The sequence below is a fragment of the Porites lutea genome, chromosome 7, assembly GCF_958299795.1.
Source record: "Porites lutea chromosome 7, jaPorLute2.1, whole genome shotgun sequence".
In the NCBI taxonomy this organism is placed as follows: domain Eukaryota; kingdom Metazoa; phylum Cnidaria; class Anthozoa; order Scleractinia; family Poritidae; genus Porites; species Porites lutea.
Window position 1 is genome coordinate 15,054,322 of NC_133207.1, and position 21,582 is coordinate 15,075,903.

At 38.2% G+C, this 21,582-nt stretch overlaps 2 protein-coding genes across 2 annotated transcripts in view; both read right to left on the reverse strand.

Annotated features, from left to right (window-relative positions):
• LOC140944491 (uncharacterized) overlaps positions 1-10,739 on the reverse strand; it is a 12,262-nt gene extending 1,523 nt beyond the window's left edge. Inside the window, exons 1-4 of the mRNA XM_073393627.1 lie at positions 10,736-10,739; positions 8,878-8,991; positions 8,021-8,134; positions 1-71 (exon numbers count right to left, since the gene is read on the reverse strand). The exon at positions 1-71 is cut by the window's left edge and continues 1,523 nt beyond it. Coding sequence (XP_073249728.1) covers positions 1-71; positions 8,021-8,134; positions 8,878-8,991; positions 10,736-10,739 — 303 coding nt within the window. The remainder of the gene's footprint in view (positions 72-8,020; positions 8,135-8,877; positions 8,992-10,735) is intronic.
• An 81-nt stretch (positions 10,740-10,820) lies between these two features.
• On the reverse strand, positions 10,821-21,273 carry LOC140944492 (uncharacterized). Its single transcript, XM_073393628.1, has 5 exons — positions 21,158-21,273; positions 14,958-15,294; positions 12,232-12,346; positions 11,697-11,810; positions 10,821-10,953 (listed from the first exon to the last, which is right to left on the reverse strand). The coding sequence occupies exons 1-5, from the start codon at positions 21,271-21,273 to the stop codon at positions 10,835-10,837; spliced, it is 801 nt and encodes a 266-aa protein (XP_073249729.1). The 3' UTR covers positions 10,821-10,834.
• Positions 21,274-21,582: the final 309 nt, after the last annotated feature.

Here is a 21,582-nt window from a genome sequence, read left to right on the forward strand (position 1 = left end):
TTTGGTTATATTGCGAATCGTCAAGTTTCCATCGACTACTGCACTCTTCCCTTTTGGTAGGGAACCAAACGCTCTTCACCACGTGATCGTTGGTAGTGGCAGGCCAGTAGCTTGGCACGGAAAGATCACGTTTTCCCCTACTTCAGCGACAATAGATGACGGTTTTTGAGTGATTGAGGCAGCAACTGTGGATTTATCAGAACAAACATACATGCAATTAGCCAACGAAAAAAGATTAAAGCGAAAACAGAAAATTCTGGGAAAAGGTGTCCGAATTTCCATGAGTCGAACCTTAATTATCCACCCTTGACATGAATTGTCGTTAGTTAGGTTGCCTCGAAGCTGTACAACAGTCCATCTTCGCTTCTATTTGCTTAAAACTATGGCGTACGATCCCCGCCAAAATTCATGGTTTGAATTTTAAAATTGCTCATTTAAATTTTCAACTTCAACACTTGAATTTTAACGCTGAATTCAATATTTTACACTCTTCCTTTAGAATTCACTAACTGGAAAGCGTTTTTACACTTGTCTATAAGCTTTTGAACTCAACTTTTTTATTTGACCTTGTTCGCTGTACCTTTTCAACTCGACAAACAAATTTTTATACACTGCTACTTTTTATTAGTTTTGATGCCTGAACCAGTACTCTACATTTGAGTGAAATGCCAGTTGATTCTCACTCGCCGCATTTCGCCTGTCACCGTGTGAAATTTCAAACTCAGCGTCGTTTATTTCCAACTCAATTTTCGAATTTTTGTTTACGCTTCAGTGATCAGTGGTCGAGACAAAAGACGTCTTTGTGGGGGTGGGAGATGGCGACCCATCGACCTCCTGCCCCAGCTCTTTACCTAGGCAACACACCACCTCAAGCCAAAATACTGCTTGCTCTATTGAAACGTAAAGCTTTTTAACTCAAAGATTATTTTTTTGTCCGTGAATGCGATAATTTCCTGCAATGTTTCGTCACGCCCAGATCGTTAGTGTTCTTTGCAGAATGTTAAATTCTCATGGATAGTGATTTATAGATCCAAATTTTATATATAGACTGAATTGCAGCTTAAAATGAAGCCACATCAACTATGGATAGTATGCATTGTGTGGTTTAAGAAAATATCCGTACCTCCTTCCCACGACGGAGGGAACTTTAGCTTTAGACCCCTCCACCCCTTGGAATTTTCCTTCCAGGGGTTTCTTGTCAGAACGCCACACCCCCAGGAATTTGTGTAATTTTCCAACTTGGTTAGGCACCCCTTGGAAATAATATTTCCGCTGTTGCACACCGGTTTTCCGACAAAACAACAAATATCACAAAATTCTGATGCTCTTTAGTTGGAGAGACCTGTTTCCTTTAAAATTTTAGTTCTATTTCAATTGCTGTAAGAATTAATTTGTTCAGGTTCTAAACTGTATGCAATACAATCAGCTGGACAAGCTTGACCAGCAGTCTGCTACACGGCCGAATTTTACCCGACGACACTAAAAACGGCTGTGTAGCAGACTACTTGACCAACGGGTAGATTATGCTTTGGGGAGAGGGTTTTAATTTTTTACTTTAATAGCAAATTTGATTTTGGCCGCTTATCTCACATTACCAGTTCTCCGGTCTTCTCCATTTGAAAGCGTTGGAGATATAAAACAACAAAGACCCATGCGAGGTCAATACAGGGGACCTAATTGCAGAAACCGCCGTAATTCAATGTATTTTGCTTTTTAGTGACATTTTGATCTTATTTTTAGCTTACCAAGAAATAATAAGCCCAGTGTTTTAAGCGCATTCACATTGTCTGTAGCCCTCGTTTTACACCTTCAGAGTGTACATGTTTTATAACGTAGTCCGCAGTGCGGTTTGTCGTCATTATATTGACCGGGTTACGAAGTAAAGCGTAATACAAATGTTCCCATATATCGGTCAATTCTCCCGAAAAATATTCTCCTCGGAAATTTGTCATAAAGGCTCTATCATTTTGGCCGCATAACATCGCATATTAGAAAAAGCTTAGAAAAACAAGCTGGAGTCTATCATTGCTTAAATTGATACCCAGTATGATTAAATCCATGAATACCATTTTCTTTCGCTAGATTGGCAGTTTAGTAAGCTATAATTTGCACACCATGTACTCTAAGTCATACGATTAAGGAAAGTGGTATTTTTTTGCGCTCAAAAACTATTTACTTTCCTCCGCCATTACATCGATATGATCCTGAGGCCTGGTTACCAAGAATACAAGACAATTGCTTTGTGACGTCATTTTCTTAGCTCATTACCCGCAGCGTGACTAATTTCTCGAACGACCTCTGGTCAAACAATGTTCGCTTTTTCTCCCACTTCGATGCGTTCTTTTTTAGGAAAACTCTTTCGATCTTACTACATTAGGGTCCGTATGTGTGCAGCAACCCCTGCTATCGAGAAAAATTGAGCTGCACGCGAGTCTGACCAACAGAATTAGAGATTCGAGGAATAGGTTTGTTTACAGCTGACAGCTTCGCTGTTTTCTCGGTTTAATAACTTCGAAGAGTGCTGCAACAGCATTTCCCGGGGCTCTCAACGCAAACCAGCGGCGGAAAATTAAACTTGGATCGTTTGCTGGCATATGGAAGAAAGATCAATCAACAGATCTTGAATCTGAAAGAAATCTTCGCATGAAGAGGGAGCGCAAGGAGGTAAGCCTACAGTTTGGAAAGCTTGCAGTGAATGTCCCCAATGCTCATTGTTAAGTTATTTATATCGCCGGTGGTGATTTTTGCTTTTGCTACTGGCGAAGTCATCGAAGATAAAGTATTTCTTAGACCTTTTTTCGACTGGAACGCGACGACTATGAAACTTTTAGGAAACCTTCAGCTTCCACTCGGTATAACGCGTATGTAATACATGTATATATGTATGTTTCCTTTGAGTGCTGTGCACCTCTCTTCAGGGGCACCAAACGTCAATTTTAGGAAAATATCTGTCCGCAAGACGTTTTAAGATCTAGAATTTTCGGATTTGTTGTAAAATTTCTTGCTTGCCAGCCTCTCCTAGGATTTTCGAACATCTAACAAATGGTATAATTGCCCATTTTTAACGGATTTTTACCCTAAAAAGGTCACCTAGAATTTTCGGGAGCCTTTTTTCTGGCTGAAATTTTCAAAGGATAATTTTTGATCCCTATAATTTTCAAATCACTAAACTTTCAGCTAGGAAATCCGAACAGATGAAAAACTTTTAGGGGATAAAAATATGCCTATATCTACCGTTTAAATACTAAAATACGTTTAACAATGTTATGTTTAAGTGGTTTTGAACTATATTCTCGTTGGGTGCCCCTGTCTCTTTAACAAGAAATTTGCTTGGCGTACTTGCAAGTTATCAGGATTTATTTATATATCAGAGAAATAACTGGTGTAGAAGGGAAGATTCACCTTTGATTTTTTTAGTTTTCGAAAGGTTTTTCCCTAAGACAACAGATCACAGAGAGCCTACTAGTTTTGTAAACACTACTAGGGGTACCTTCCGACAAGTGCCAACGAGGCGAATTGGTTTGTCTTTTGTGGAATGTGCCTATTCAGATCTAGAGGTTTAAAATGGATTGCGCTATAGAAAAGGATGGCACCCAACTTCAAAACAACAACTTTGGCACATTCTAGGCTTTCACTTTAAACAATAACAACATGGCTTGAAGCTTTGTTGGTAAATATGAGCAAGTTAGCACTTATGTTTCATGGAAAATTCCATTGTATCAAAGCTACCAAGGTTAAAAAGAAAAATATAGTTCAAATGAGGCCTTTGACTGCCGAAATTAAAAATAATAATTAAACTCCCAGCAACAGGTAATATACATAAACTAAAATGTGTGAAAAGCGCGCAAGAATGGGGCGGAATGTGTTAGAGGCATAAAAATATAAACTTGAATAAAATACAAAGAGCTAATGAGCGAGTGTTACAGGACAAAAAATCTCTTGAAAGGCATAATGATAGTCTGAAAAACAAGAGGTTCGCAAATTCGTTGCATTCCTGACGGGAGTTTTGGGCTGTCTCAATGTAAATCGAGCAGCAAAAAAACATGCTGGTTGACAAAATCTCTCGAAAAACATAAATAAATTTTAAAAAAAATGTCCGAAAATACGTTGTATTCCCCACGGGAGGTGAGGACTGGCTCAATGTAAATCAACCTGCGAAGAACACGCTGGTTCTGTAATAAGTTTTGAGAATATAACCCTATGCCTTGATCAACTACCGCTTAAAATTCAGTTCACAAAGGAAAAGAGAACACTGAAATCCCTGGTTCTGAGTCGAGAAGCGAACACGCTACCTCAATATAAACCGAGCTGCAAAGAACAAGCTAGTTCTGACAAAAATTTGAGCGTAAAACCCTATTCCTTGATCAGCTGCTATTTTAAACACAATTGATAAAGCAAACCAGAGCACTAATTGCCCTTTCAAACTAGAAATCGTATTAAAGCTTGCTCACCAGTTAGGTCCTCTTAAACAGACAACGAACAGCTGCACACTGAATCACCCAATCTTGAACCACGAGTTGTTAATACAAGACCATGACGTTACTACCCAAATATGGGGTCTTACTTACACCCAAATATGGTCAAAAATGCAAATTTTAGAGGGTTACGCAGAATTTGAGAGTTTTTGCCTACATTGCGCGGCGTTATAATTCTGCCGCCGAGTCAACCTCGCTTCTTAGCTCGGTTGCCTTGTTGGCAATTATTGCTCACACCTTGTTCTTGTAGTGTACCATTTGTTCTGTTACCACTATTAACATTCCTTTGAGCTTTTATAAAATGCTTTAAAGTTCTATTTGCAAATTTTTTTTGTAAAATATTGAAATCTATCAGGATCATTGTGCAATCTGAATGGTATGATATTCTACCATACCTTAGTATTTCCAACATTCTGGTCGCAATAACCCTCACTAAACACAAGGTCTACTTTTTTCAATTTTAGTCTTCCCAAAACTCATAACCTGATTTAACTGCACAGACACATATTGTCAGTTCAAACCACAAGTTAAATCAAGAGAGCCCACACAAGTTTATTGTAAAACTTTTTATGTAATTTTGGAAAATACAGCAAGAATTATTAGTATTAATTTTACTGATGTGGTCTTTAAAATTTAAATGTGATCCTATCTTGAATGTTGTGTATTGTTATTCTTTTGAGTGAATAAAGAAAAGTTTTGCATTCTTGCATTGAATGCTTATAATAATTATATGAGTATATGATAATTTGAGATGTAAACTCCAACACAGGGTTACTCATGCACTGAATCACTGAAGTGATGTAACTGACAGATTGCAAGTTAAAAATATATGAATAATCACCAAGGCTTGGTTCCTGAAATATTTATTGCAAGTAAGGCTTATGTACATGTATGAGATAGTTTCATGGCCCCTGCTAGTCACTGCTGCTTTATGTTTCACTACTCAAGGTTGTGTTCTACCAGCGCCCGGTTGGCCCATGGCGCCTAACTATTGTTCCGGGGCAACTAGGAATCTTTTTTAAAAAGTATTTTCATAGAAATCATGTGCTGGGCACCCAGGATTTCACATGTCTGGAGCACTGGTCTCCTTTCAATTTCTCGTATAGAGTACAGCCTTGGTACTTCTGAAAACCTTGGTATATCTTTTAACAGGCTGGGATAGACTAACGTTATTCCTATAAATGAGATACTGTCCACCCTAGCCTGACGATTGATCTGCACAATTGTCGATCACAAGATAAATGTGAGGCCCTCCCTTAGAACCTGGAGGACAAGTTTTGGTCTTACTTAGGGTGTGCAGTATAGAAATCCGTTATTTGTTAGTCATACTGTCCAGTGATTACATTGAACAAACCAAGGGCTAAAATTTTATTGTTTTTTGTTGCCCGATGTAGCATAGTCTATTTGGGGGTATCATATAGCCTGAGCCAAGCTAGGGCAGGGTCCGCGCAGGGCGAGGGGGATGGGGCGGGGAAAGGGGGGCAGGGTCCCCCCACTTTTTGAACAATTAATAAATAAAATTAAGTACAGTGGAACCTCGATACAAAAAAGGGCCAAGGAACTGGCAAAATATGTTCATTATAACGAGATTCGTCAACTTACATCAAGGTTCTTTTTCATATTGCCTTATGTTTTACTATGACTGGAGTAACAAAAAAATAGTTCGTTAAACCGAGGACTTCGTTATAGAGGTTCCACCGTAATAAATTTTCATATAAGTAGTATCTTTGTTGGAATAAGAATCTTCCAGCATCTAAATTCATTATTGGTCCATTTTGATCCCATCAGTCTGATGTGTAGCAAGCCGGTTCAAAACGCCTGTATTTACAAAACTGCAATTAGTCCTAGACTTTCGCATTTTCAAACTAGCCAGGCTATGTAGCATTTGCAATGATGCGGAATAGTCTCTTTTGATGAAGGTTCTCGATTAAATCTGAAGACTACTCCAAAAACGACGGTCTCTTAAAACGAATTATATCGGCTGATGATGTGGTCTCTGACGCATTTAAATGACATACTAGACAAAATAACGGGGTTACAGGAACCTACAGTGTAATATCATGATCTGCAAACTTCTAGTGGTGGATCCAGCATGTGCACGATCAGCAAGAGAAAGGTACTTTTAAGCGGCTTGAAATTTATAAACATGACTCCGCTCAACAGTGACTCAAGACGGAAAGGTCCAGTAATCTGACAGTTCTAAACAGCCACAAAGAGAGAACAGCCAAATTTGCTCCCCCCCCCCCCCCCCACCTCAAAGTAAGTGGTCACTGGCCCCCCACACTTTAAAAACTACTCTGCGGGGAATGTAAGGGGTTTGATCTCTTAAAATACTTGTTTCTAATTATATTTTACAATGGAAAAACCATTAGCACGAAAAACCAACAGAGCACAATCAAGGATGGGCCTCAGCCATGATGAACATAATTTCCACTGGGTAACACTTCTTCCTAAATGCTAGTGAATTTATGGCACACTGTATAGAGAACTTAACATTAGATCTAAATCATCGGCTGAGATACATAACACTAAAGTAACAATCAAATTTTCAAAAAAAGGACAACGAGCTGCTTTGGAACTGAAACTTAAGTGAGCTGAAAACTGTACCCACTCTCGAACCCACTCTGATTCGCTGTGCCTGAATTGCTATATTAAAAGCAAAACTTTATCTAAACTTGGATAAATTAAATGAGCACTCGAGAGTGGCTAGAAGGTAGGTGACATTAGTGCGGACTCTCGATTTTCTTGCCTGTGTTTTATTTTTATAGCCAGTACGTAGTACACCTACCAGTAGTCCGAATCTCCCTCGGCACAAAGTGCATAAAATAGGACTCGGTGAAGTGTGCATTTCTTCCTTCTATGAGCCTAAGCTACCCTTAGTATTTGACTTTCTCATATTCAGTCGGAGCTGGTTCTACAGAGTCATCGTAATCGATGGTTTTCTCCTTTAAATTTCCAGAATCGGGCGAAGACGAGCGAAACTTGGAGAATCGCTCGCTGATTTTTCACGGTTCAGGTTTGTTTTGCTCGGCGTGTTCAGAAAATGACGTCACAAGTCAGAGAACAATAGCTTTTTATTATAAGACCGCAACTCCAAGCCGTGGGCTCACTGGAACATAAATTTGTAATGGTGGACGCGAAAAACCTACATTTTGAAGTTCAATATTTTCAGTTAGAGGGCGCCAAAGTTCATTTCAGTGACCGAAACAGGCACGCGGTGGCGAAACGCGGCTAGTGAGTATCGAATGCAAAATTGGCTTCTCAGTCAAATGTAGAGTGCTGGTTCAGGCATCAAAACTAATAAAAAGTGCCAGTGTATAAAAATCTGTTTGTCAAGTTGAAAATTGCATGGTTTGACTGTGTAATTTGACAAAGCGAGTGGAAAATGTAGAGCGAGCAAGGTCAAATAAAATTGAAGTTTTAAAGTTGAAAATTTAAATGAGCAATTTAAAGACAAACCAAAAATTTTGGCGGTGAACGTACGCCATACGTCTTAACTTCCTTACGAGATCATTATAGGGTAATTAGCTTAACACCAAACTAACCAATTTCACATCGATTGCCTGAAACTCGAGGCGGGCAACTGCAGTTGAATGCATTGATTCTGTCAGTGCAAGTTCCGTTGTTCAAACAGGGACTGCTCTCACACTCGTTTATATCTGAAACAAACAATAATCACAGATAAATTGCAAACAAAAACAAAAGAAACAAAAATCCACTTTTGCAGAGGGTTCTTCAATAGTATTGAAAGTTGTGAAAGAAAGTTATAAATGCAAATAAACCTCTTCTTCACAAAAACAACAATGAATAAACGGTGATGCAAGACCCTAACACCGACAGTGAATAGATTTCAAACCGAACAATAAAATAACAGCTAAACACAGGAAACTAATTTCACATCGATTGCCCGAAAATCCTGATGGATAACTGCAATTGAATCCGTTGCTTCGATCAGTGCATTCAAACAGAGAATGTTCTCACACTCGTTTGTATCTGAAGGCGTGAAATATAATAAAAAATTAATGACAAATAAATACGTATGCGTTAATGACCAAACTTGTTCGGCCAAGATATATGTGTTATTATTTGCCAAGTTCTTTGTTTTCGGTATTTCCATGGACCGAGACTGGAACTGGAGGTCAGTAGAATTGCAAAACAATCCAGTGGACCCTAGAGCCGCCCAATAAAAACGTATGTTGGTAAAACATCATTAACATTGTCGGATGATGTAGGACCCATATATATAATGTAATAAGGATTTAAAATTGATCCATATTATTTTATCGGCCATCAGCATTCAACAGTGTTCAACACTTTTTTTAGGTGTTTAAACGGATACGTAGCAAGTCGAATTAAGCTTTTGGCGGAAATACAATGCAACTAGGAGCAACAAGTATCTCACTAATTTCGCATCGGTTGCCGGCAAATCCTGGAGGGCAACTGCAGTTGAAGCCATTGATTCTGTCAGTGCAAGTTCCGTTGTTCAAACAGGGACTGCTCTCACACTCGTTTATATCTGAAACAAACAATAATCACAGATGTGATTGCAAACAAAAACAAAAGAAACAAAAATCCACTTTTGCGGAGGGTTCTTTAATAGTATTGAAAGTTGCGAAAGAAAGTTATACATGCAAATAAACCTCTTCTTCACAAAAACAACAATAAATAAACATGCAAGACCTAACACCGACAGTTAGTGTATAGATTTCAAACCGAACAATAAAATAACAGCTAAACACAGGAAACGAATTTCACATCAATTGTCCTAAAATCTTGGTGGACAATGTTCTCATACTCGTTTATATCTGAAGGCGTGAAACATAATAAAGAATTAATGACAAATAAATATGTTTATTATAAAGATACTGAGAAATACTCACCAAACAGCTATGTCGTAAATTTTCGTACGCAAATTAGTTCTAGCCAATCAGAGGAACGAACGATGGTTTTCACACGTGCAAAAATGATACGTCCTATCAGAATCGCGAACGATGTTTTTTCACGCGTGAGAAAAATGATACGTCCCATCAGAAGCCATAGAGGTGTCTGAGTTTCGCGCCAAAATTCCCGCCTTTTATTGCAGCTTGCAGCGCCGCTTCGCACACATTCAACGACAAAAGTTTTACTCGAAGAGTTTTTCTCGCTAAAAAAGTGAAAAACATTTCGGAAATGGAGTGGAATAGTTTCGTTAGTTTCACTGTCGATAAAGAAAATGGTAGAGAGCCGGCGAAACAACAGCGGAAAGGGAAAAACAGAACGAGACGTAAGCTTTTGCTGTGCTTTTTGTCGGAGCTACTTTGCCTTTCATTTAAGCTTAAGCTTATATTGAAACCGGCCATTTTACTTAAATTCACTCATTTTCAATTGTGGATTGAGAACAAACAGTTAAGATTCACTTATAGTTCTTGGATTACCTCATATCCTTACCGTCATTTTTGTTTTTAACAAACGTTTTTACTAATAAGCTGATACTTCGTTTTCGTTGTCATTTTGCGGTAAGTGTGTAGCGGCAAATTTTAGCATTTTCAGAAAGATTTAAAACAGAAAGGCCGCCAAAATGATGAATGTCTCAGTATGTATATAATAAACACAATACCACATGGAAAGTGCTTTGTACGGTATTTACGCACTCGTTGTTTTTGTATCAGAAATCTTACTTGTTTGCTGCGCTCACTCGTTCGATTTCTGATACGTCAACAACTCGTGCGTACACACCGTACGCCAGCAGTTTCCATGAAATATTCTCTATATTCGGTAATAACCAAACTTGTTCGGCCAAGATATATGTACATGTTATTTTTTGCCAAGTTCTTTATTTTTTTCGCACTGAGGCGTAAACAAAAATTCAAAAGTTGAGTTCAAAATATACGAGGTTGAGTTTGAAATATAACGCTGTGACTGGCAAAATGCGCCAAAAAGTATCGAATGCAAAGTTCGAATCTCCGTCAAATGTAGAGTACCGGTTCAGGTATCAAAACTGACAAAAAGTAGCAGTGTGTAAAAATTTGTTCGTCAAGTTGAAAATTACATGGTTTGACTGTGTAATTTGACAAGGCGAGTTGAAAATGCACCGCGAGCAAGGTCAAATAAAAAAGTTGAGTTCAAAAGCTAAACGACAAGGGTAAAAAGGTTTTCCAATGATGTGAATTCTAAAGGAGGAGTATAAATTCTTGAATTCAGCTGTAAAATTCAAGTGCTGAATTTGAAAATTGAAATCAGCAATTGAAAATTCAAACCATGAATTTTGGCCGAGATCGTACCCATGTCCTTTGAAGTTTCTGAAGTGGGGGATAGGCGTTGACATTTGAGCACGTCTTAACGTTCCCAGATCATTATAGGGTAATTAGCTTAACACCATACTAACCAATTTCACATCGATTGCCAGAAAATCCAGGCGGGCAACTGCAGTTGAATGCATTGATTCTGTCAGTGCAAGTTCCGTTGTTCAAACAGGGACTGCTCTCACACTCGTTTATATCTGAAACAAACAATAATCACAGATAAATTGCAAACAAAAGAAACGAAATTCCACTTTTGCGAAGGGTTCTTCAATAGTATTGAAAGTTGCGAAAGAAAGTTATAAATGCAAATAAACCTCTTCTTCACAAAACCAACAATAAATAAACATGCAAGACCTAACACCGACAGTTAGTGTATAGATTTCAAACCGAACAATAAAATAACAGCTAGACACAGGAAACTAATTTCACATCGATTGCCCGAAAATCCTGGTGGACAACTGCAATTGAATCCGTTACTTCGATCAGTGCATTCAAACAGAGAATGTTCCGCACACTCGTTTGTATCTGAAGGCGTGAAATATAATAAAAAATTAATGGCAAATAAATACGTATGCGTTAATGACCAAACTTGTTCGGCCAAGATATATATATATATGTATAACATCATTAATATTGTTTCAATTGTTGGATGATGTAGGACCCATATATATATATATATATATATATATATATATATAGATATAGATATAGATATAGATATAGATATATATATATATATATATATATATATATATATATATATATATATATATATATATATATATATATAATGTAATAAGGATTTAAACTTGATCCATATTTATCGGCCATCAGCATTCAACAGCGTCCAACACTTTTTTTTTAGGTGTTTAAACGGATACATAGCAAGTTGAAGGTTTTGGCGGAAATGCAATGCAACTAGCAGCAACAAGTATCTAACCAATTTCGCATCGGTTGCCGGCAAATCCTGGAGGGCAACTGCAGTTGAAGCCATTGATTAGGTCGATGCAAGTTCCGTTGTTCAAACAAGGAATATTGACACAGTCATTTATATCTGCAGGAGAGAGAATTAAAGATATTTTAAAAAAATGATATGTACCTTTCAGCCAAGGTAAATTAGACTTCAGCAAGAGCCAAAACACAACTAGTAAAAGCAAACGTTGTTCTAGAGGTCCATTTAGAAACCTTTCTATAAATAAGTCACTGTATCGAACAAGCGCGGAAATTGAACTTTGTGACGGGTAACGTCAAGGAAAAGTAAAAGTTCAGAGTATTGGTCGACTTTTCTTTCAAGGTAGTTTAAATATTCTCAGTTAGATTTTTTTATTGTAGTGAGCTGAAAGAAGTAAAAGTCAATAACATAATACCTAAAATCCGTACAAAAGCTCTATTCCCACTTGCAAAGTGCGTTTATAGTGTCACCTGTGATTTTATCTTAGTTAGAGGCAACATTGTTTCAACTCAGTATTTCTTACTCGTTTCGCAGTCTTTTCCAGTGAATCCTTTCACGCAGATACACTTATATCCATTTTCCTTGTACAACGAAATGCATTTTCCAGTGTTCTTACAGGGCGAACTATCACAAGGAGACTACACAAAGGAAAGGATACGGCTGTAAGTAAAGACTATTTTATGTCAAAGTTAAAATATCCAGTAACGTCACGTATAACATTTATCCATATTCCACAGATGCTGAATTCAAATTCTACTTTTCAGTCTAGCAGAACTGTCATTAGTCAGCGAACAGACTGACTGAATGAAAAATAAATGAATAAATAAAACATGAACTTAGCGGTGAACACTTTCATCAGGATTCTACTTTGCTCGACATCTAAAACAATCGGCAGGTGCTCTAAGATACGAATTTCATGTTTAGCGCTGTTACAAACTAAAATTCCCTGCAGTTGGCATGCAATAAGCTCATGTAATTTAATAAATTTAACTCGCTCGGTCATCAATGCAAATTGTCTGGAGCGCGGCTGGTTTTGTCGCAGTGAGTGAGTTCACGTACTGTACTCCAAGCTAGTTGCTTGTGGTCAATACATTCTTTTTGTCGCAGCCTTTGTCGGATGAACAGGGTGCAGATATATGAGTGGCCTCGCGATGGCTTGAAGAACCAATGTTTGCCTTCGTTCGTAGCTGGTCAGGGTATCTTTTAAATGCATTTTTTTGCTTTTTGCTATGAATTCTAATGAAATTTCATCTTATATTCCTTGTACTTTGTGGATTTCTTTGTCCAATTAAATTGCATTTCAATGCATTCTATAAAGAATTAAAACGTGCAATTCTTTCCTCCTGACTTTCAGTTGGCTTTTAAGGCGGCTGATCACAGTTTCTCTAGTAGTACTTTATCCCTTTTATGTGAATGTTAACATCCTTATCAGGAGGAGATGTGCAGCCAATAAACTTTTTAAAGGGAAAAAAAGTACGAGGAGAAGCTTGGAAAAATGACGAGGATGAGGATGTCAGAAAAAATTCATTCTGTTTTCGTCGCCTTTGACATGACATGAAGCGTGCTCTCAACGAGTGCTTAATTGTTGAACATGCTTACTTTTTAATTTTGTTTTCTTGAAAAAAATTAAATACAGTACTATGACAATTTAGTTAACTTTAGTTGTTTTAAAAAGCAAGGGTTACTATTAATTGTAGTCAAGAAACTTACGAATGACTAGATTTTGTGTAAACCTAATAAATTCGAAATTTTAGGCTTGTTTTTAATCATCCATGTTGAACTTACGCGTGGCCGTACCGACCAGGATCTCAGAGTAGGGACGTCGAACGAAACACGAACGGTTTAATGGTTACAGGTGGCAGTTCTGTTTTTAAATGTGCGTTGCTATGGCAATATCTCATTGAAACAGGCAAACATTATGGGAGGCCATTAATAGCTTACGCGAAAAAGAACGAAGAACTAAGATACAATAAAAATTGTTTCAACAAGGCAATTTACTCGGTTAATTTCACGCATTGCCTGGAACGTTAATGGATACGAATCCCCTCAGCTGAATGTTTTCATAGGTGAACAGGTTACTATAGGTACTTTGTGTTGCCATAATAATACCCTAACAGAACAAGAAAAGCACTAGAAAGTGGGAGAGGAAAACTATAGGGGTTCATTGTCTTCATTAAGTGAGGTTATTAACTTCAACGAGCCGAAGCCTGGATTAAATTCAGCTTACTGTAAACCTACAAACCTGCTGGTTGGGATTGATTTTCTTCGTTTCCTTTTCGTATTGTTTCATGAATTTAAAAGAAACGAACTTGACAAAAATGTCGATACTTTAATGACATTAGTAAAATTACGCAAAGGGGCGGCAGATGGATGAAGACGGCAAATCTTGTGTGACAAGCGTGAAAATAATTCTGTTTGAAAACAATTTCCGCCAAACTTCACCTTCCTTTTAAAAGATCTCTTTGTAAAAGATCAAAACACAGTTATATTAATTGAACATCACAACAAACACGCAGGTAATAGGCCTGTCACGTTTGTCACACACAAGCGTTTTGCCGACGTCTTATTTGTGCCGTCCTTTCGCTCAAGCTCACTCTATTTTTATCTTTTGTACGCCCCGCTGGGTTTGTTCAGTTGACTTTTTAGTGCGGTTTATTGCGTTGTTTCATCTACCCGGAAATTTGCAGAGATGCTACCAAATTTCAAGAAGTTGAGGTAATATAGTCTAACTGGCAGCAGCCTATAATAGGAGTATTAAAACGTTTCTGTAATTTTTAACAAAAGCCAAATATGCAAACAAATAATAGGGAAAATTCATGGTATGACAATGTGTTTTGCAAACTAAATGCTTTTTGTAGCCAGATATTTCACTTGAGAGCTCTGTCTCATAAGTCCTCCCTCATAAACGACTTTTAATTCAAAGATAAATATATCGATTTCATCAAGTATGTTTTGGCATCGGCGGGATGATTTAATTAAGAGTCGAAAGGTTTAACTCAGTTGTAACCCTTTTTAGGCTTGCCAAACTCGTTAGTCAATTCCTTTGCATTTAAAGCACAATGTAATCCACTGCATTCAAGATTTTCCAAGCGAAGATACATTTTTATTTACAAATGCTAACTTTCGAAACTAAGGAGAGTCAAAACAAAAAACAAAAGAAAACAAACAAACAAACAAACAAAAACAATAAGAAGCTTTTTATTTTCCCTTCAGAAGGAAGATTTTTGATAAATTAGAAGTCTGACGTACCGGAATATAAAAGTGATGAAACTCTTTGCTGGCGTTGAACTTGTCCGAGTTGTTAAACTTGTCCGAGGGCAGGAGTTCGCAAAGAAGTTTGCCGTTGACATCAGGGAAGGCAGCCACATTGTAGGAAAAACATGAAGGAATTTCTAGACAGGCGTAGCCACAATCGTTTTCGTCTTGAATAAGATTCCGCCCAATACTGGAGATATTTAGGTAGGAAAATTCACTTATCATGAAGTTGACATAGAAAAGGTTGCCAATCGATCCTTGACTGAAAGCTTTTTGAAAGAAGAGAGGGAAAGTATTAGATTCTTTTTTCATGTCATAATATACTGAACAACTGTAATAAAGGAAATAAAAGATAGAGTCTATGTACCTTCAGAATTAGTTGCAAAGGTGACAAAGATATATAGAAGGAAGAAGTAGTTTCTCTGAATTACTGGTTTTTCCATCTTCTCGTGATACGCAGAGAAGTGAAGTTGGAGCATTTGTCAAATTCAGTCTTTAAATTGAATGCATTAGAACAAGCACCCACATCTCCTGACTACCTGTAACCTTATACAGACACAAAAGAAGTTAAACAATTGCAATAAATAAATAATATAAAAACTCGTCTGCAAACCTTAATCTAGAACAAATGGCTTGTTTTAAAAATGCCTAAGGGGATTTGATGAACTTTGATGCAGAGAGAGAGAGCAGTATTTCCACAGAGACCTTTTCTGGTGATAAAACTAAAAGTATAAAAACCTCTTTCAAATGCTTTGTTCCTAATTCAACGAAACGATTTCATCATTTGCCCAATTTAATTTAAAGAATTCATGAACTACTTAAGATTCTTCTGTTTGGTGTTCATACTACTGAAAAACAGTTTGCAAAGACGTTTTTAAGCGTTAGTTGAATTGTCATTGCTTTACAGAATATCAAAATTTGTCCATTGCAGACAAAAAACGAAAACAACCTTCCCGTCAAGACTATAGCGTGGGCTGACATTGAGAAGTCTGGCAAATTATCAACAGCTTTAATTGTGCAAATGTCCAATAAATTGCCTTTCCAGATTTTCCATCGACCGCTGAGATGGAAATATCTCTGAGGCGGGGGCGTAATCTACTTGGCTTTAAGTCTCAGATAACAGGGTGTCTTAAGAATCGAGCTTAGTGAACTGTAGCTTCGTTCTGTCCATATTATATGAATAAAACAAGAACTTCCAATTTCGTAAAAATAAGTACGGGGTAAATTAAGTACCAGTGAGACTAATGTTGCTTTGCCCCATTGTATTAAGTTTGGTTAAATTACCTTACATAATTAGGAAATTAATGAGAACGTGGAGATTCTACGCGGGCTTTACATAATTATGCTAATCATTCCTTAGTATAACGGCTAAACTAGCAAATCGCAAAATTTATGCGCTTTCTTTTAAAGATTTACAGCAAATCACATTGGAGTAGTGGTTTGCCACGGAAGACGCCTTAACTTTCTACACGACTAAATTTATCTCACACATAATATTACCATTTCTCTCTATGGAAACAAGAGAGGATAAAGGGGACAGAGAAGGCATCCCCCATACACACCCTATTCCATAGGTAATTCGTTTCGAGTTATTTTTAAGACCACAGATCCCCAAGGGGGATTAGACAAAAGCCAATCACATAGCGCGAATGTGTTCCGCGTGGATGACCCAAGCTCAGAGCCACGCGTCCTTCACGAATTGACACAGAATAAAATGGCGGAGAGCGATATTGCTATTGCTATTCGTTTTGTCGACGAAAACGACTACAGAGAGATTTCTGCTAAAGCTTAAGCTTAAAAAAGAATCGCCCTTCCTCTTTTGGATAGACCTAACAGTACAGCAGGGAAATCTTTGACACACTGAATATTCTCTCAGGATCATTTATAATTTACAGTTTGAAGAGAGCAATTTCTGGTTTGATATAATCTTTTATTAGTCTTTTATTATTCAACAAAAATGACACTTGGCGTCCTACTTGCTTTATTGTACCAACGACCGGTTTCAATAGACCGGCGAAATTTCTCATTTTATTAACGCACTGAGGCTACGACAACTTCGAGTTAAACTAATTTCACGGGTTGTCAAAGCAATTCCCTTTTCCCAGGTGAGCGCCGATTCATTTCGCTTCAATATTCAAAATGCTCTCAATCTCTTTACGCTTTCATTACCTTTCGCCCGACATGTTTTGCATGGCGTTTAGTCATGCGAAACCTCCACGAAACTGACCCACGCAGCTCGCGAGGTAACTTTTTCCCGATTCTAAAAATAACTCGAGACGAATTACCTAATATGGAATAGGGTGTGTATGGGGGATGCGTTCTCTGTCCCCTTTATCCTCTCTTGTTTATCTTAGGTTCTGTTTCCATGACGTAAACAGGTGGATAAAGCAGCAAATTTTAACACACAGCATTCACCTAAAAGGGGCTTAAAACATAACTTGAAAACTCAAGAGGCGTGAAAGCCCCCCCATATTCAATTAATTAAACCCTTGATAGTATTTGTATAGCTTTTACTTTAGCTTACCGTGTTGGAAGAAACTTTTAGTTATCGTACTCCTTGCTCCGTTGCTTTTCTCATTAGCAAACCGTTCTATTTCGATCTGAAATAAACAGTTGGCTTTGACAACTTGCTTCCTCCATTAGTAAGTTGGTTTAATTATTAATCACGACAATTGTTAACGCATACTTCCTATTCAACTATTTTGCTCAGGCAAATTTTTTTGCGGTTTCATGAATAGGCGGTCACTTTGCACAAAAGATGAAGCAACAACTTGTAGTCAGGGGCCCGTTTCTCCAAAGTCCCGATAACTTCTCAGGCCCGAAATCAAATATTCAGATCGAAATAAAAAGAATAGGAGCGTGGGTCCTGGCTAGTAAAATACTCCATTTTGTTTCATTAACTGAAAGTTTTATCATGTAAACAACAACAGCTTTACGTGCCTGTTAATGATCGGGACTTTCGAGAAACGGGCCACAGGAGACGGTGTAGCAAAAAAAAAGGGATTTTTTTTGCTAAAAATTTTAGCTAGATGGCTTAAAATCTTCGTTTTACCGCCCTGGTTAAATATATAGCTGTTCCCATCTCGAAATTTAAAAGTTTCGACTGTCAGGAGGGTGTTCATTCTTGGCTCCCCATCATCCAACATGGAAACGAGGCCGAATCCAGAAAACTTACAAAGGCAGGGAAAAAACTCGTCAATATGCAAGAAATGAGCAAAATTATTGAATATATAGGCAACTGGTTTTGTATTACAATATAATAACAATGGTTCAGGTGCCTTCCACGTGATTGTCGCTTCATGCATATCAAAGGGCTTAAGTTAAAAAAAAAGAAAAGCACAAACGATGTCTGACCAGAGGTTGCTTTCCCATTCCTAACACTTTATCTCAGGTTTTGTTTCCATGACGTCAAAAGTTGGATAAAGCAGCAAATTTAAACACACAGTGTTCACCTAAAAGGGGCTTAAAAAATCACTTGAAAACTCAAGAGGCGTGAAAGCCCCTCCCCCATATTCAATTAATTAAACCTTCGATCCCTAGATTGCAGAAACTGTGAAATTAGTCTCTTTCGTTTTCTCTTTTTATGAACTCGGAGACAGGTTTACGTAGAGGAAGTCCAAGGCCTGGAATAAGTAGCTCAATATTATGTTTAGCCTCGTATGTATATAACTAGTCAAGAGTGACTTATAAAATACAACAAAAGAAAACTTCCGTATTTCTTCAATGAAACGCCGATCATTTTGAAAAAATGGACTTCATCAAGTCTATTTTTCTGGTCGGAATGCCTTTTTTTAGACGAAAGCTGCTTTTGAAAAATACAATAAAATGAAGAAAATAAATGACTTAAGATGAATGCTACAAGTACAAAGAAGAATAAGAAGTGTATATGTAGAAATATTAATTAACTAAAGTATCCAGGGTGAGGGTCCGAGGGGGGGCCCGGACCCCCCCTCCCCCCCTATCAGACCAGACGCTTGTTTGAGATCAAAATTCATACGTCGGCACTTTTTAACTGGCTGATTTTTTTAATGAAACGCGCGTTGCATTTTACCACTAAACTAAATTACACTGTCAAAAGGGGGTCGGTAGGCAACATACGACTTTTACCTCGTGCCAAAATGCTGTTTGTTCCAATGATTTTTTTCTCTGGCGGGCAGATTATGCTCTCGTGGGGATACTTAGGAATTTCTGGGTGAGGATGTGCCACTGGGACCCTGGAACCCTTAACCTATACCAGAGCTAGCTCAGCTGAATTTTGCTACCTTATACCAGAGTGAACTACCCAAATCCCCCCTATCCTAGAGTAGCTGTTTTCCAGAAACTACCAAGGTCACAAAAAATCTTCATTCAACTGATCAGTTTCCTGAAAAATGATACCTTATTCTAGACCCAAACGCTCTGATTTATATACCCTATCCTAGAGTAAACTGCTTGAAAACCATACCCTTCGCAGCGGCACATACCCATATTGCCCATATAGCTCATATATGGCAGTACCCCCCTCCCTGGGATTATGCTCTGGAGGGTTTTGACTGAGCAAATGTGATTTGTGTCGCTTCAGTTTCGTAATGAGAGGTCGTAACACGTATATTGATTTTCTGCAGTTATTACCGGTCGACATGATTTGCCCTCTGATGCCAGCGCATTTTCTTTGCCCTCTTATGAAACGTGAAGCTCTTCATTGCGGCTAAGTAAGGGTTTTAGGTTGTTTGATTTTCTCCAAAGTGCCTCCTGGATCTGAATAATTATAAGCGATTTTCCCTTTGTCCATATGAATGTGATGGTTTCCTGCAAAGTTTTGTCACGCTGGGTCCAGCTCGTTAGTGTTTTTAGCAGGATGTAAATTGTCACGGATAGTGATTTACAGATCCAAATTTCGAAGAATGGATTGCAGCTTAAACTGAAGCTACATCAACTATGGAGAATTGCGTTGTGACTCAGTCATGATTGCTGTTTAATTTAAGCAATGATTTTTAAACTCCCGCTTTTTTTCTAAAGATAATGTGAGTTTTTGGGACTGGAACGCGTAGTTCGTCCCTCAGGGTCTGGAAGGGGTGGAGGGGGGGGTCCTGATCCCGCATTCCGCGACCTGTTCACGTTAATCCTGCATCCCGCACTTGTTCTCATTTGCTTTCCCGGATCCCGTTTTTTGTTTCCAAAAAACATATGTTAAAAAAGAGCTAATTTAGCACCAGACGCTGACAAATGCAAGATTTAGATTGGCCCTTGCGATGCCAAGGCCATCTCATAAAATATATCGCTAATTAGTATTTATTAAATCAGTGAATAGCAATTTTCGCGCGTTTTGATTGGCTGCCGTAACTCGGAATATCCTTGGCTATTCTAAAAAATAAAAACGCCTGATCGTAGTTTACCTTGAGACATTCATAATTTTCCTGTGGTTCTTTCTTAAGGCCATAGCCGAGAAAGTCTGTTATCGCCACAAAACCCTATTCCAGGCGTCCAGATGTGGTGGGGACGGTACAAAGAAAAGCAGCAGAAAAAAGCGTTGGAGGCAGGGAGAGAAGGGGAAGAAACCCTCCTCTCTACCAATTCCTTTCTTTCCCTTTTTCCCCCTTCGCTCTATTTTACGCCACCCTCCACTGTCTGAACACTTGAAACAGGCAAGCGCCAGACGTAACGCAGCGATCCACAAAGAAATATATTTTACTCCGCTACACAACGAACACAAAGATTTTTAGAGATTCCAGAAGCAGTTTAAAACCTTCAGGGCGTTAGAGGAAATGTTAAAGAGTAGAGGTCTAAGACACTTTTCTCAATGAGAACACAAGTTTTTTTTCAATATGAGTTTGACACAGTTATCCATGGAAACGGGATGCTAGCTATTCGATACTAACTACTTTATGTCAGTAGGCACACGCGCAGCAGGACCTATCACGTGATTATAAGGTGCTCTTTTGTCGTATTGAGATATAATATCAACTATCCCCCGAAGGGGAGGTGAATAGCGCGAAGCGTCGAGGTATCTGATTTTGCGCTGTTCACCGACCCTGAGGGGGATAGTTGTTTTAGTATTTACCAAATCAGCTGGATAAAACTGAAAAAAAAGTAACTTTTTGAAATTAAAAACGTCACTTGGTAGGAACTTCGTTAACAATTTACAAAGATTTCGGGGATTTGTCAAGTACATTTTACGATTTTGTTGTAAATTCAGCATGAATATAATTTTCTACCTAACCAGTGAACACCGAGAAGCCAAGCTCGTCGCTTTCTTGGCATTTGTTTGTACGACTGCTTCATCTATCGCACAATTTTCGTCTTCTGGAAATGTCTCGAAACGAGACGCCATCTTGGTTCCGGTCTCAAAACAGTGAATAGAAGGGAAATTTCATTAACTGGTATGCTATATAATTGCGCCACGTGCACTTTACTGGCATCTGGTTGAAACAGTGGGTCTTCTGACCACTCGTCTGTTGACTACCTGACCATTTCAGTTAAACAATCATTAACAAGATCACTTAGTGTATAGTTTGCTTAGTTGATTGGAGACACAATTGAACGCTCGCATTGATGAATCGCTTTTGCCACTAGAACGTGTATTTGAGTCGTCATGATTTCCCAATTCCCTACAGAGAGGGAAAAAGATCCCGCATGGCCG

What these genes read in the sequence shown, in the direction of transcription:
- LOC140944492 (XM_073393628.1), bottom strand. Translation starts at nt 21,273, where the DNA reads ATGGCGTCTCGTTTCGAGACATTTCCAGAAGACGAAAATTGTGCGATA. An exon ending in TTCATCACTTTTATATTCCG is followed by an intron (nt 12,347 to 14,957) that starts GTACGTCAGACT and finishes TCCTTTGTGTAG; the next exon opens with TCTCCTTGTGATAGTTCGCC. An exon ending in CGGCAACCGATGCGAAATTG is followed by an intron (nt 10,954 to 11,696) that starts GTTAGATACTTG and finishes TGTTTGTTTCAG; the next exon opens with ATATAAACGAGTGTGAGAGC.